Source organism: Adiantum capillus-veneris, chromosome 27 (genome assembly GCF_014529385.1).
Source record: "Adiantum capillus-veneris isolate H3 chromosome 27, ASM1452938v2, whole genome shotgun sequence".
NCBI classification, from domain to species: Eukaryota; Viridiplantae; Streptophyta; class Polypodiopsida; order Polypodiales; family Pteridaceae; genus Adiantum; species Adiantum capillus-veneris.
In genome coordinates, this window is record NC_140957.1 from 90,940,356 (window position 1) to 90,956,479 (window position 16,124).

At 44.5% G+C, this 16,124-nt stretch overlaps 1 protein-coding gene across 1 annotated transcript in view; it reads left to right on the plus strand.

Annotated features, from left to right (window-relative positions):
- Positions 1 to 15,449, plus strand: part of LOC147422386 (casein kinase II subunit beta-1-like) — a 50,885-nt gene extending 35,436 nt beyond the window's left edge. The window contains exons 4-6 of the mRNA XM_086503453.1: positions 13,356 to 13,465; positions 14,874 to 15,039; positions 15,137 to 15,449. Of these exons, the coding sequence (XP_086359579.1) occupies positions 13,356 to 13,465; positions 14,874 to 15,039; positions 15,137 to 15,273 (413 nt within the window). The 3' untranslated portion in view covers positions 15,274 to 15,449. The remainder of the gene's footprint in view (positions 1 to 13,355; positions 13,466 to 14,873; positions 15,040 to 15,136) is intronic.
- Positions 15,450 to 16,124: the final 675 nt, after the last annotated feature.

Here is a 16,124-nt window from a genome sequence, read left to right on the forward strand (position 1 = left end):
ATGAGAAAAGTAGGGGCAAGGGTCTGATGGCGATGGTCTTCTTGCTTGGAGGAAATCCACCAAGGGTCTTGTTGAGAAGTTGCCTGCTGAGCTTGGCTCCTGTTGCCTCTTCCGCCAAATAGTGCTAGCTCTAGTTTGCTTATATACAAACTTAGCAAAATTGCCCTACCTACTTTCCAACAAAAGTCACTTAAAAATAATAAGTGAAAAATGTCAAAAATAGGTAAAATAGGCTAAATGCACTGGAAAATTCCGCTGAAGGATTCTGATGGATTCCGATGGGAATGCTTATGATTATGTTGTGTGCAAGCGGAGGATATGCATCTACGCTAAGTGACTGGGCATGCACGGTCTACGAATAGCCTCGCAAAAGTGCCAGATCACTTCTAATCTAGATTGACTGGACTGACAGAACCCTGTTATGCTGTAGCTTGTCCATGGACACATAGGGTTGGATGTGTCACATGACAGAAGAAGCAAGAGCTCTCACCAACTTGCAGTCATAAGTTTACCAACTTATGAGACCCCGTCTGATGGGGCCCAAGTGACCTAAAGATAAACCAAGATCCACTCTCTCTCTCTCACACACACACAACACACACACACAAAAGAGTTGGGTGGGAGAAGTGATGACGTGTCACTGTTGTACGGAGAGCCCGCAAAACACGATAACATGTTGACCTGGCACATGTACAGATTCACGTTTTACATTGATAACATGGCAATTGTACGGATTTGTGTGCACGCTAGCAGCTTTGGGCGCTATTGCTTTTGGGCCAAATGCTTTTGGGCCAAATGCTTTTAGAACTTGAAGCTTTTCATGTAACTGCTTTTGAGAGGCCAAGGGCTCATTCTCTGGCACACTCCCACGTAGAGGTGCAGAGGATAGAGTACTAGCGTTGTATAGAGTTCAAACAATATAAAGAAATACCGAAAGGGGCGCCAAGGCTTGGGACCAGTGCTCTCTTGGGGTGGAACACCGCCACTCCATGTCTCGTATGTCGTACATCTCTTTCAGTTAAGTGTTATTTGAAGTGGTTAAAGTTGTTTAGTTTGTTCTTTTCCATTGGCACGTGGTGCTCATCTCGGTGACAGTGTTATTAGAGCTTCAGGCGTGTGCTTTTCTGAAAGCATACCAGTCCTATAAAAGAGCAGACAAAGAAAATCGGCGTTTTACATTTCCATAAAGAATCTTCGTGTTCCGACTCCGGACTTATCAACCATTCCCACCCTTACTCCATCGCGCATCAGGCGCGCTCCCTTCTTCATCGCTGAGTTTTAGAAGAATTAAAGTTTTTTCGAGCCGCCGTTTTTTTCAGAGGTAGTGCTATGCAATGGTGGATGTCTATAGCTACAAAGCTGTACACTCCAAGGACTTGGCAAGCGTTCAAGAAATCCTTTTTCCCAAAGTAACATGCTTTCTGACATCTTTGAAGTGCAACTTCTGGCAGAGTGGGGTATCCTGAAATGCTTGTCATGGAAACTCTAGTTGAAATGTCTCGACATCTCTTAGCAGGTGTCTCTTCTTGAACGGTTAACCTTGGAGGTCTAGTATGATTGATATCTTGGGGCTACCTTCACCGCCACAGGAACACTGTCTGTCGAGGCGTGTTTTGACTATTCAAGAGCTTAAGGACCATGTTGCGATCAACCCTAATTTTGGTGTAGGTTTCAGGATGGAAGCCGTGTCGACTTTCAAGCTCAACTGACGTCGAGAATGCTGTTTTTTGAATTTTGTTCAAGAACTTGTTTGGTGATCTGTTTAGAATTTGTTTGAAATGGATGGTGTCCGTTTTGAACTTGTCTTGGTATCGATTTGAATTGTTCGACTTTGGTTTTAATAGTGGTTTCAATGATTAGTGGGTGGAGTATTGAGAAATGATGTTTGAGAATGCTTGCACATACTCATGGCCCGGACCCTTGTGGTTAGTTGCGGGGGTTGGGGGGGGGGGGGGGGGGGGGGGGGGGGGGGGGGGGGGGGGTTTGAATGTTTGAATAGTGTTGTTTTACTCATGGCCCGGACCCTTGTGGTTATTTATTGGGGGAGTATTGTTGTTGTTACTCATGGTCCGGACCTGGATGGTTATTTATGGAGGGAGTGTTAAGAAGTTTGAGCAGTGGTTACTCTCAACACCTCCAAATGACGCAGGCTGCGCTCTGGGGGACGTTTGGTTTTAAAAGGACTCTATATCTCATGGCTTGGACCTTTGTAGGTTATTTGCGGGAGGAGTGATGAGGGAGTTGTTGAACAACTCATGGCCCGAACCTGGATGGTTATTTGCGGGAGGAGTGTTCATCGGCGGCTTTATGTTTTCATGTCTTATATGTGAGCATTCGTGCTGCATTGTGATGTGCCAACCACTGAAAACATTCCTAATTGGGTGAGATTGCCTGGGTATGTAATTGTAGTGCATCAAGACACCTTTTGGAGATCGGTGCGGTCTGGGTGTGATGGCTAGTTTTAATACGTTGGAATATCAAGAGCTCCGATTTGAAATGAGAAGTCCTTATTGGATGAGATTTTTCTGGGAAGCCAACGACCCATGATATCAAGAGCTCCAATTTGGAATGAGAAAATTGATTGTCCCTTGGAACGACCCTCGGAATTTTTCGAGCTAATTTGAGTTGTTTTGTAGTATGCTGTAGTCGCGGACGATTACTTTCTTTCAAGAAGGGGGGATGTCACAAACTGTTGATGTGTCAAGCCACTGAAGAACGGAGCCAACATGCAGATCCCAACCGAGGAGCCTAAACCCTAGAAGCAGCAGAAGCAGGAGTTCTCACCAACTTGTAGATCCTCGCCGACTTGGCCAAGCAACTAAAGAGTTTCGAGTCATAAGTTTACCAACTTGTGGGACCTCGTTCAATGGGGCCCAAGTGACCTAAAGATAAAGCAAGATCCACTCTCACACATACACATACAAAAGAATTGTTGGAGAAGTGATGACATGTCATTGCTATACGGACAACCCACAAAACACGATGACACGTTGACATGGCACCTGTATGGATTCCGCGTTTTACGTTGATGACGTGGCAATTGTACGGATTTTCGTGAAGCATGCTAGCAGCTTTCGACACTACTGCGTTTGGGCCAGATGCTTTTAGAACTTGAAGCTTTTCATGTAACTGCTTTTGAGAGGCCAAGGGCGTTTAAATATGAGCTAAGGGCTCATTCTTTGGCACACTCTCGCGTAGAGGTGCAGAGGATAGAGTATTGGCGTTGTACTGAGTTCAAACAATATAAAGAAATACTGAAAGGGGTGCCAAGGTTTGGGGTTAGTGCTCTCTTGGGGTGGAATACCGCCACTCTCCGTCTCGTGTGTCGTGTATCTCTTTCAGTTCAGTGTTATTTGAAGTGCTTAAGTTGTTCAGTCTGCTCTTTTCCATTGGCACATGGTGCTCGTCCTCGTGATATGTATTACTGAAGCAAACCTTGTGTTGTAAGCTGTAGGTTTTTTTTTTGTTGCAAGAAAAGAGATCCTTCCATTAGTCAATAATAACTGCCTGAAGGCTACCAACCACCTCTATGAGAGAGGGCAAAAACATGGCGAGACTCTTGCAGTGATAAAAAGTAAGTACAATGAGGGCAAGATCATGAGATGGGAGGAGGAAAAAGCCATAGTGGTGGCCGGTAGTGCCATCCACATGCGTCGGAGCTGCCTTGAAGTCTCTCAAACTGATCCTGGGTGTATGTATCAGCTCCAACCAAATGTCACGAACAATCTCCACCGGGGGAATAGGCCGAGCCTCAAAAAATAGTGGGCCTGCCAAATGAACCAGAGTGTTAGGCCGCAGATGAGCTCCCAACACCACCTGCACCCACTCTTGGGGGATGAGCTTTGTGGCAAGCTGCAGTGTAGGTCGACCCTCCTGGATCGGTGGAAGCCAACTCAAAGTGTAGTGTTGGACCTGTGAGAGTGGACCAAGCTGTAGCACCCCAAGTGTATTGTCGGGATGTAGAGAGTGCTGGCATCAGCCGAAGAACCCGAAGCCAGACCTACTGTGCCATGGGGTAGTCCCGCAAACAATGTCAACTCTCCAAAGGATGGCCACATGCTGCACATGCTGTCGAGAAGTCGATGTGTACCAACCAACTCCCAATTGCTGTAGCCATGTGCGCTACAAGCCACTGGAACATAGTAACTCTCCTCGACTGCCTACTGTCCCATAACCGCTCCCAAAAGCCTTACAAGAACTCAATTGTGGGGCGAGCCTCTCTCTCTCTCTCTCTCTCTCTCTCTCTCTCAGTATTTGTCGCCCCAAACGAGCTTTGTATTGGATAAAAGGAGTCCCTAGGTGATCATCTGAATAGTAAGGATCTCGCCAGAAACACTCTCTTGGGTCCCACTGCATTCGTACCAGAAGGCGGCTCTCCCAAGCCCAAAGCCGCCAATGTCCTCATTCAAGATTTGCTGGGTAAGGATAGATGACACAAGTCCTCCCATAGATGCTTATAACTCTAATCCTTTGAAAACAACACTTTGCAACCTGTGGTGCCTCTACTGAGACTCTGTGAAGCCGATCCTCCCCCTGAATCTCGAAAAGCATATGGGGCACTGTCTCCAAGCAAGCCCCAACGGCAACGAAGACCTCCAGGCGGTCTTCCGGAGCTGCGGCCTCAAGAGGGGTGTACCACTCAATTGGTATAGCCTTTGTAATATCTTGACACATGCTCTGCATCTCTCTCATGCCTCGTAACTGGATGCTCTGAACCTCTTTGGGAAGTTCTGAAAAATGTAGGCAGTCATGCAGGTTGGACCCTCTACCATGGGACCCAAAAACATGAGGCTTGCTGCCAACCAAGTGGCCTCTCTGTGGGCTAACTATGGGATTCCAAACAAGAGGCTGTCTCAAGCGTTCCTCCATGCAAGTGGTCTGGTGCTGCTCTAGGCCACTCCTTAGTTGCTCCCAGGACCTAAGCATACTCGCAGCAAAGCGGTCCTCCCCACTCTTGCTCAGGCGGCCGACCTGGTGCATCTCTATAAAAATCCACCTGGTGGATGGGCTCCGAGGGCCGCTCGTATGAGGACTTGAGCACGAATTCGATGTAGCAACAACACCTTCCAGGGCTCCTCTCTTGGAAGAAGTCCTCTGACCACAAGCTTCTCAAGGAGGGCTCTGCTCAGCCGTGCTGGGTTGATGATCCCTAGCTCTCCCTGAGAACATGGTAAGGTGATGACTTGCCAGGACACTTTGACCCTGACTGACTGGGTGCTACGCTATGACCACAAAAAATTCCTAGGCTACTACCTTTATATGGTGTTTAGAAAAACCCACAAAATTTATCTCGTTTACCATGTTAGATATCATCATCGCCGACTAAACGTATTATTGTTGTGTTTTGAAGCACTTGCAAAACTCCTAGGCTCAATCAAATTGTGCCTTTTGAGATGCTCAATGATTAGTTTTCTCTTTTGCATTGTGTAAAGGCGCTTTGAAATGGCAATTGAATTTCTCGTCACCTAGCAGCTGTCCAATAGCGTTTTAAAACGCTCTACGTTGCACATTGGGTCTTACTGCAATCGTCACCACCCTCAATTTTTTGGTGGTGTTTTGAAATGCTCAGTGAGAACCGCCTGAGGATGCTTTGTCTTGGTCTTCTGTAGGTGACACCTTTTGCGTTTTGAAACGTTGCTCCTTTCCTGGGCTCTTCGCCAGGCCAACAAACCAATCTTCACTGCATTACTAAAATATGGCTACTAATGCTTCTAGTAGTAGTGACACTAAATCCCTCCTTTAAATCAAGAGGTTTGATGGCATTGGCTTTGATCAGTGGAAGGACAGGATAGGAGGCATTCTGTTTCTCAAGGATTGTGATGATACGCTCTTGGAAACTAAGGCCGGGTTCAGGCGAGTCCGAAGAAAGGATGCTTGCGTGCCAGCTCCGCCATGCTTGCTGTTCTCAGGAAGCGGAGACAGAATGTCCTCAGTAAGCAACACACAGATAGGCATCCAATGGGCGATGGTGCAGCGGTTCCGTCGTCGTTTTGGGACCTTGCGATCTGCCACTTTGCTCTCCGCATCTGGCGCTGAGAAGTGCTCGGTAGTGCTAGTTTACCGCCGGGGTGGAGGGGGGGTGGGGGTTGGGGGGGGGTGGGGTGGGGTGTTTCCCATGTTTTGGTGGGTCCGGAGAACTTTCCTTCTTTTTTTGCCCAATGAAAAACCTCCAACGTGGCTTTGAAACCCTTCCGCCATCCCGTCTGAAGCTGACGAAGCCTGCAACCATGGTAGATGAGGATTGGGCTGGACTCAACAAGAAGGCCATTGCATATATCAAAATGGCTGTGTTTTCATGGAGTTGGATGAGTGTAAGCCAACATCTGAGCATTTGATTGCTTTCACAGGGATTTCAACTCTGGTTTACAAGCCTTTGATGATAAGTTGAAGTTACTGATGACTTTACCCAATAGCTGGGGATCTTTTGTTGTTTCACTTGACAAAAACCTTGCTTTTAACCGTTGATGGTGTTAGGGGTTCTATCCTAAATGAAGAAATCAGAAGAAAGTCTAGTGGTGAAAGCAGTGCTCAGCTTATCAAGCTAGAGGTAGATCCGAAAAGAAGGGTAATGCAGTAGTGAAGAAAAAAGCAGAAGTAAAAGCAAGTGCAAACAACAAGATGTTACTTGCAATGGTGTGGGTGTAAAGAGCATGAAAAGCTTGATTGTAGATACTACAAAAGGAGCAAGAAAGAAAGAAACATGAGGGAAAGAAAACGAAGGATGATAAGAAAGATGATGTCAGGTCTTCCTCAAAAGAAGTTGCAAAAGCAAACGTTGCATCTAGTGTGGTCATTGAAGAGCTTCATAACATAGAAGTACTTTTTGCAGCTTCATGCATTCATGGAGATGATATGGCAGCAGTAGGTGATGTGCAGATCACCAAAAGAGAAGTAATTGATGCCTATATTTCAACTCATGATGGGCTGTCCCAATCTTGGATAGTGGATAGTGGTGCCTCTTTTAATGTTACTCCCTCTTTGGAGTCGTTTTCTTTCTACACGGCAGGTTGCCTAAGCGAGGTTTACTTGGGCAACAACTATGCATGTGAAATAGAGGGTGTGGGCACCATTCACTTGGCCCTCGAAAATGGCCAAGAGCTGGTTTTGCAGGACGTGAGATATATCCTTTGCATTAAGCTAGATGCTAAAAGCTATTTCACTACTTTTGGTGGTGGGTCTTGGAAAGTTCACAAGGGTTCTATGCTGATTGTAAAAGCGTAAGGTGCAGCGGAAGTGAATGTTGAACTTTGCTCAAGATGAGTGCTTCGAACTGTGCTCAAGGATTCCTTTTACTTATGGAAGGGAGAGCCTTCTGTTCCTTTAGTAAGAGAGTGCAAATGATCACAAACAAAGTGGCAAACACTGTGAATGAAGGTATTGAGACTGAGAGATAGACAGAGAAGAATACGACACCAGAATGTTGTCAAACCCTCCTTCGAAGGTCCCACTCTCTATGGCGAGAGCGGTCTACTATTGATTGCACAAATCTCTACAATGCTATGGACTTGCCGACGATGATAAGGACGACGGCGAGACGGGCTGAAATCTGCAAATCTTTATCTGCTGAATTCTGACTCTATGTTGGTGATGACGGCGATGTCGATGATGCAACGACGACGCGCTGAAAACGCAGATGCTGAAATCTGCGTTTTCCGGGCTGAAACTGCAAACACTCGTTGATCTGACTGTGCGGCGAGGATCTGCTGCAGGAAGGTGAGGTCTGCGAGGTTCGGGACTTCTACTGCGGTGTCTTGATGCTGAAAACTGAAAACGCTGATGCTAATCTGGGTCTTGTCGCAAAGAATTTGTAAAACGCTGTGAGGCTTTGCTGATCCAAAAACGCTAGGGCTGTGCGAGAGACTGTTGCAAAAACGCTAGAGGGTCTGTTGTCCTGCTGTCGCTGGGTTGGCCTGCAAATGCAAAACGCTAGGGCTGATCTGCAATGGAAGGAAAATGCTGGCTGATTCTTGTTGATGGCTGAAAACGTTGAGTCTTCTTGTTGGGGGTCTTGCTGAGAAGGTGCACTGTCGGATGTCTGGTCCCTGCTGCCTTTTCTGCCAGAAAGTGCTAGCACTAGGGTTTCTTATATACTTGCTCAGTCATTTTGCCCTACCCAGTTTCCCAACAAAGTCACTTAAAAATAATAAGTGAAAAATGCCTAAAATAGGGAAAATAGGTCTATGCATTGTGAAAATGCTCCTGATGGGTACTGTAATCTGATGGTCATGCTGTGTGCAACCAGAGGATATGCATCTACTCTAAGTGTCTGGACATGCACGGTTTGCGAACAGACTCACAAAAGTGCCAGAACACTTCCTAAGCTAACTGACTGAACTGAACTGAACCCATGTCATGAGGTAGCTTGTCCACGTACACATAGGATTAGATGTGCACGTGACAAAAAGGCAGCAAGAAGGGGACTATATATTATTTGTATTGCAAAGCATTACCTGGCAAACAAGAACGGGAAATGAGAACGAGAACGGGAGGGGCCGGAACGATCGACTAAAGTAAGGCCATAATTACCTCCATTCAGCCTAGTCCCAAATCAACTCCTAAACAACTCCAAAATTGCCCCCAAATCTCCCTTAAAACTACCCCAAATATGTCCCCCAAATAGACCCAAATCTGCTCCCAAATGCCTACTTTTGCCCGTTTTGCCCCGCGTTCCGCCATTCTGCCTCACATTCTGCCCCGTTCCCCCTCCCCCCCCCCTGCGGTCGGTTCTGGAATATCGTTCCGATTACACCCTATTCCTGAACGGCGCTTCGTTCGTGACTCTGTTTCGGGAACGGGACCCATTCGGAACGCCGTTTTGAAACGTTTGGGCTACGTTCTACCCGTTCCTTGTTAGACTGAGCTAAAGTCCATTCTCAAATGGAGCTTTGGCACAAAAGACTTGGCCAATATAAGCCAGCGAGGCCTTCAGGTTCTCTCCTCTTTAGGGATTATATTGTAAAAGGCCCTGGTCTCGACTTTTGTAATGATTGTATATATGGAAAACATGTGAAGTCTCCTCATTACTCGGGTTGCTTCGGCGTTCCCCGTTCCAATTTCCCGTTCCGGGTAACTATGATACACTATGCTTGTTAATTCATATGGAGGTGCACGGTACTTTGTTACCTCCATTGATGATTTCAATAGAAAGTTGTTGAAGAGCAAAAATGAAGTTGTTGAATGCTTTCAAACGGTTTTATGCCTTGTTACCACACAGAAAGAGGCTTAATTTGAAAGCCATTAGAATAGATAATGGGGGAGAGAATGTCTCTAATGAATTTAATAAATTTTGTGAGATGCATGGCATTAAGAGGGAGTTGATTGGTCCTTGTAACCCTGCATGAAATGGCGTGTTCGAACGATATAATCGCACTCTTTGTGAGAGAGTCAGATACATGCTCTCCACAACTAATCTCCCACATGAGTTTTGGGGAGAGGCTCTTAAAAGTGTAGTTCATGTATGTAATCGCTCTCCAAATCGTGCATTGAAGAATGGCATCCCTGAAGAGGTTTGGTCTGGCAAACCCGCTTCATATGACCGTTTGCGTGTCTTTGGTTGTGATGCGTTTGTGCATGTACCTGTAGAACTAAGGACCAAACTTGCATATTCTGAGCGTCTCATTCGTGATGGTCTCTTGTTTTCTTGTCACCTTCTTTTTTTTTCGAGAAAAAGATCCTTCTATTAGTTAATGAAACTGCCCATAGGGCTACAACCACCTCTACTAGAGAGGGCTACAACAATCATAAGGGGGAGACTCTCCCAATGAAAAAACAACATATGTACAATGAGGCTAAATCAAGAGTTTGGAGGAGGGAAAAGCCACACAGGTGGACGGTTGTGCCATCTGAGCACACCCTGGACCATGGTGAAGAAAGGCCCAGGGGCGCCAGAGTCGAAGGAAAGCCTCTCTACCGTTCGACATGCGGTCGGAGTTACCCTTGAGTCTCTCAAATTGTCCTCTGAGAGTATGGATCAGCTCTAGCCAAAGATCTCGAACTGTCTTTGTTGGTGGTACAGGGCGAGCCTCAAAGATCCAGAAGCAGTGGGCCCGCCAGATGAACCAGGGTGTCAGGCTGCAGATGAGCTCCCAACACTCCTTTCTCTCACTGCACCACTCCTGTGGAGTAAGCTCTGTAGCAGTGCAGGCGAAGCGCGCGAGGTAGCAGCAGCAGCGAGCCTCTTCCGTCTTCTGCCACCTAACTTTTGATTCTCGTTACCTTCTTTGTGTGTTACCTTCCCATAGGAAAGCCGTATTGCACAATGCACATGATTCACTCACGGATGAGCATAGAAGCATGAGTATGACTTTGGAAAAGGTAGAAAGATTGCATTCCAAGAATACAATGTTTCACAAACTACTGACGTGTCGTCGACCACTGAAGACAAAGGCCACCCAACTTGCAAGATCACAACCGAGGGGCCTAAAACACAAAGGGGGTTAGGAGTAAAAATCCTAACCCTGCCTGACTTACAGATCCCGGCCGAGGGACCTAAACCCTAAATAAAGCATAGTACACACATATACGTAGACAAATTACGTAGTAGATGATGATGTTGCAGTATTGCATGGATGTATCCGTGATTTGAGTAGCTGGTTGGTGATGTGGCAACGCTAACAGACAGCCCATAGGGTGCTCGATGTAGTACTTTTATGTAACCGCTTTGGACAGGCCAAGGGCCTTTAAATATGCTGTGTGGGCTCTCTCTCTAGCATCTACTACGTGGAAAAGTAGAGTAGAGTTCCCAGAGCTTGTACCTTGTTGAGCAATATAAAGAAATACCGAAAGGGGCGCTAGGGTATGGGGCCAATGTTGTCTGAGAGTGGAACTCCACCACTCCGCGTCTCTCTCGTGGATTCTCTCTCTTTCTGTTCTATTGTTTTGAAGTGCTAAAAGTTTGTTCCAATCTGTTCTTTTTTAGTTGGCACGTGGTGCCATCCCGTTTCAGTGGTATCAGAGCTTCAGGCTTGTGATCTTCTGAAAGCACACTAATCCCTCTGTGAACAGGCAGAGCAAGATGGCCCTTCTAGATTCTACAAAGTTTCTCCAGGTCGTCCTTGACGATCTGTGCGACATACTCTCGTGGCATCCTTAGTCGAACCTCTCGATTCTGCAGAGCTTTCAGTTGTTTCTGAACTACATGTTGTCTCCTCTATTGCCTCATGTTGTTACTCCTCCTTGCTGTTGGTTACAAGCGTATGAAAGGACAACTGGAGTTTCTTACGAAAGGTCAACTGGCAAACATTGAGAATCCTCGACAACAACGCACTCATCTCGGGATTCTTGTGACAATTCAATCCAATCGGCAAGACTTTGTTTGACACCTCGCCATCAAGAAACCCTATTGCAAGAAGGTAAATGGTTTGAATGTTTTCAGACGGGACACAACTCCTATGCATGTTCTACAAAAGGGGATAAGCCTCTAGAGCAACCTCTTGCTAAGAAAGCTAAAACTACAGTGGGACTTGTTCTTGACATTTATGACATCTGTCTTGATGGTTCCAAAGAATTATGAAGAGCATACGGGAGGATTAATGGCTTCAAGGCACTTATCTTCTTCGACCTAAGAGCCATTGAGAATTTTATCCATGCAAAATTCTTTAAGCAAATAGACTGTGAGTATGATCAATTTGCTGGAGAACTTGAAGCCGACCTCGCCACCGTGCAAACTCAAAAGGTTGTACCCCTCATTTGTGCTCTTCGATCACCATCCAAGGGTACCATCGCAAGGCAGACTTTCACATCATAAAGTTAGGGCATTGTGACGCTCTTTTGGGCATGCCTTGTGATGCCACCATCCGGATCTGAAAACGTACCATCACTTGGGTGTAGAAGGACAAGCCAATCGTCCTTTGAGTTCGACCGACCGTGACAAACATTGAATGATTTTAGTTTCGCTTTGTAGCTAGATACTTCGAACTTTGTTTGAGAATGTTAATTCTCTTTATCTTTTGTGGTGCGTATGGCCTAACAACTACCTCAATTCTGTAATGACTTTTTCTAATTAATGCTCCTTTACTGCTAGACTTTGTGTCGGTTGAGTCTGCCGTGCATGTCTAGAGTTGTGATAGAAACTAAGAATGCAGATCTTTGTATTGATGTATGCTAGAGTGTGTGTGTGTGTGGTGTGGGTTTGTGGGAGCATGTATTGGTACCTAATTCTTCACCCACTATTGGGCATTGACTACCATGAGTCTATACCTTGCACTTTCCTCTGAAGGTGGGTGCATCCTGGATTTATCTTGTTATATTTTTCAGTCATACAGTGGATATGTTGACGTCACATGGTGAAGTTTTCTTCTGAGTTACGACCAGTTGAAATTGTGTTAGTTCTTTCTCTCTTAATTGGTGCGTATGGCCTATCAAGCGTCTCAATTTTAAGCTAATTTTTCCTATTTGATGCTTCTTTTAGTGCTAGTCTTACTAGTCTTATGGCTGAGTCTGCCTTGCATCTGTAGAATTATGATAGAAACTTAGTATGTAGATCTTTGTATTGATGTATGCTAGATTGTGTGTGTGTGTGTGTGGTGTGGGTGTGGGAAAGCATATAGTGGTGCCTAGTTCCACACCCACTATTGGGCATTGACGATGTTAGTGGGGATGTCGTAGTATTTAGTCAATACTATACATGATGGAGATGATGCTTGTATTTTCTAGAGGGGGACTATGCTTGACTTGTACCTTGCACTTTCCTTTCGAATCTGGGCTTATCCTGGATTCATCCAGATATATGTTTATGCAGCCTCTTGGGCATGTTGTAGAGGTCTTAGCCAATTATGTACACAGGAGCCACCATGTTTCAATTTGGGCTCTGTGCGGGCCATAGTCATTGTGGCACATTTTGCTGGCAATATCTGAATGGAAAACTATGCCACTTGTTTCTAATGTGATGAGTAATACGAATTTAATGAGCTTATGCAGATCACGTGGCATGGGTGGAGTAAGTTATTAAGAGTTTGACTGTTTGCACTGTTAAAGCATATTGAGTATGTTGAAGCCGTTAGCAGGCTGGCTTATTGTTATACTCTTGAAATTATGCATTGCATACCACAGATTTTGTGTTATCAAATGCATTACAGCTTTGCTCAAACTTTTCTGAGGTCTTTAATGTGCAAAGCTTTGTTACAATTACTGCTAGCTGCTGATTATGCGGAGTAGGGCATTGTGCTGTTTATTGGTTACTGTTAAAGGGGCCTCTTTGATTGTCTGATTTAAAATACAAGCAATTATTTTATGCAGTTTCATGTTTATGTAAAGTAAATTTTAATATGAAGCTTAATTGGGGTTTTCAACAATGTGGTTAATTGCTTACAATTTTAACTGTTTCCCTTTAACGGCACTTTTGTATGTGTCTCCAGTTGACATGCTCACAGAGGAGCAAAATGAAATGGTGGAATCTGCTGCAGAAATGCTATATGGGCTTATCCATGTTCGATATATTCTCACAAGCAAAGGAATGAATGCAATGGTAAGTTTGTGTGCATGCAATGTGCTTTTATGTACGCACGCGCACACACATTGAATATGTGCTTCAAAAACGTCCAACAATAACATTCCTAAAGATAGCAATTCAAGGTATAGAATATAGAACTCACGTGGAGGAAAAAATGTTAAACATTGCTCAATGCCTTGGTACCACAAGTCTTTGAAAATGGCTATCAAGGGTAGCAACGTGGACGATATTCAAATTCTCTACCCTCAACAGCGCATAGAAATCCACCACACTCATGTTATGACGGGGTGAGTAAGTATCATGAAGCTCCTTGACTTTAAGGTTTAAGCCACTCTCCTTTAGATATTGAAATAATTTTGTATGATCCCATTGAAGATGATGTCAATAAGCTAATGGGAGAGCCCTCGTTTCCCAAGTATGTGTGAGACCTCTGGAAAATCTATGTTTTGCACTGAAAAATTGATGTTGGAAAATGGTCAAGAGCTCTCATGCGCTTTGTAAAGTTTGTACAGGTTTGAGAGTGCAAGAATTCACTATGTAGAGAAAATTTGAAAGCTTGATACAGCTTGTCCATGTGGATAGTAGACGCATGTGTTACAGGATCCCCGAAATGAGTGTGAAAAGGTGGGCAAAGAAGCCTGTACAAAGATTTAAGGAGGGTGCCGAAGTTTTGTTTCCAAAAGTCTGTGGCAGAGGTCTCACACATACTTGGGAAATGTAGGCTTTCTTCCCCATCAACTTATTGACATCATCATCAATGGGATCGTACAAATTGTTTCAATATCTGGAGGGAGTGACTTGAAGTCAAAGAGCTTAATGATACTTACTCACGCTGTCATAAGATGGGTGTGGTGTCGATCGCAGAGAATTTGAATGTCGTCAACCTTGCTGGGTTACAATCATTTTTAAAGACTGGTGGTACCAAGGCATTGTGCAATGTTTAACATTTTATTGTGAGGTGAGCTACCCTTCCACATAAAGTTTCAAAGAGGTCATGCTCCTCTGTTGAGTTGAGAGGAGATAGACTTCAATAGAACCCCCACAAAAATCTCGAACCCAAAGAATTGGATAGAAGAGTGATCTTGAAAGTTTTTGCCTTAACACCAAAGATGATGTATAAGGTGTTCCAAGCCTCTTTGAATAACTTTGAATTGCTATCTTTAGGAATGTGATTGCTGGATGTTTTTGAAACACATATTCAAAGTGTATACATTGAAACACACATAAATATACACACATACGTGCATATATACACACATATATGTGTATGTATGTATGTGTATGTGTGTGTGTGTGTGTGTGTGTGTGTGTGTGTGTGCGTGTGTGTGTGTTGTGGGTACACGGGCAAATACGTGTGTGCTTGTGTAAGGTCTTGTTGTTGTGTGCAATAAATGATAATTTTTTCACTTTGCGGATATTTCAGTTGGAAAAGTACAAGAATATGGATTTTGGTAGATGTCCAAGAGTCTACTGCGCTGGCCAGCCTTGCTTGCCAGTGGGACAATCTGACATTCCACGGACCACAACTGTGAAGATCTATTGCCCGAAGTGCGAGGATGTTTACTATCCCCGATCAAAATATCAAGGCAGTATCCTTACGTCACACCTCTTACACATTTTTTTTGCTTTCACTTTACTGTGCTTCATTTCCTGAGAGTTGTCATTGTGGTTTCTTAATCATGTTAGATATCGATGGGGCGTATTTTGGGACAACATTTCCTCATCTTTTTTTGATGTCATACCCTTACATGAAGCCAGTCAAGCCGACAGTGGCTTATGTGCCACGAATCTTTGGCTTTAAAATCCACAAGAGTGCAAGGTAAAATTGACAATCGTCGAGATCCCCAGGAACAGTCATGGCATCTAAAACCACTTCTTGTGACCTTGTACAATTCTTTGGAATTGGAGGGTGGTCAAATTCTTTCTCTGATACCCGAGCAATTAAGCAAATAGATGTGGAATTTTTTTCCTTTTGATTAAAAAGAAAGGTGAATAGACTCGATGGTTGTTTTTTGCGTTCGTCCTTGCAGAACGTTTAAGCTAAGATGTTGCATTCAGCAGGAAGCCTGTCGTGGAAGCACTCTGAAAAGCAAGGTATAACCCATTCTGGAGTTATGTCTGAGGGTTATCAAGTGTGGCTGTTTTAGGTACCGTTGGTTTGTCATACTGGCTGATCGTTGTTCAGAATGGCTTTGGAAAGACCTTGAGATTCAGAACTCTAGCACCCTGCGTAAAATATGGAAGTCATATTCTGTGTAAAATATGGGAGTCATATTCTCTATCAAAATAGATCTTTTTTAGGTTGAGATGGACAGTTGTCTCATTGCATGAGTTCGCCGCTTTTAGGATGGAAAGAATCTCACGGCGCTTTCGAAGTTTTCGTATATCTCTGTCATAAGGAATTCCTGCTATCATTTTGGGTAAACTGCCTGGAAGCCATGAGAGGCATCACTTTATCACAGCTCTCCTGATGTGCACCTAGTCATTTTGTGGGAATCTTACAGAAGTATATTGATAGTGAAGGTATGCACCTAGTCATTTTGTGGAATCTTACGGAAGTATATTGAAAGCCATGAGAGGCATCACTTTATCACAGCTCTCCTGATGTGCACCTAGTCATTTTGGGAGAATCTTATGAAAGTATCTCGATAGTGAAGGTGGTGACCTTGAAAGC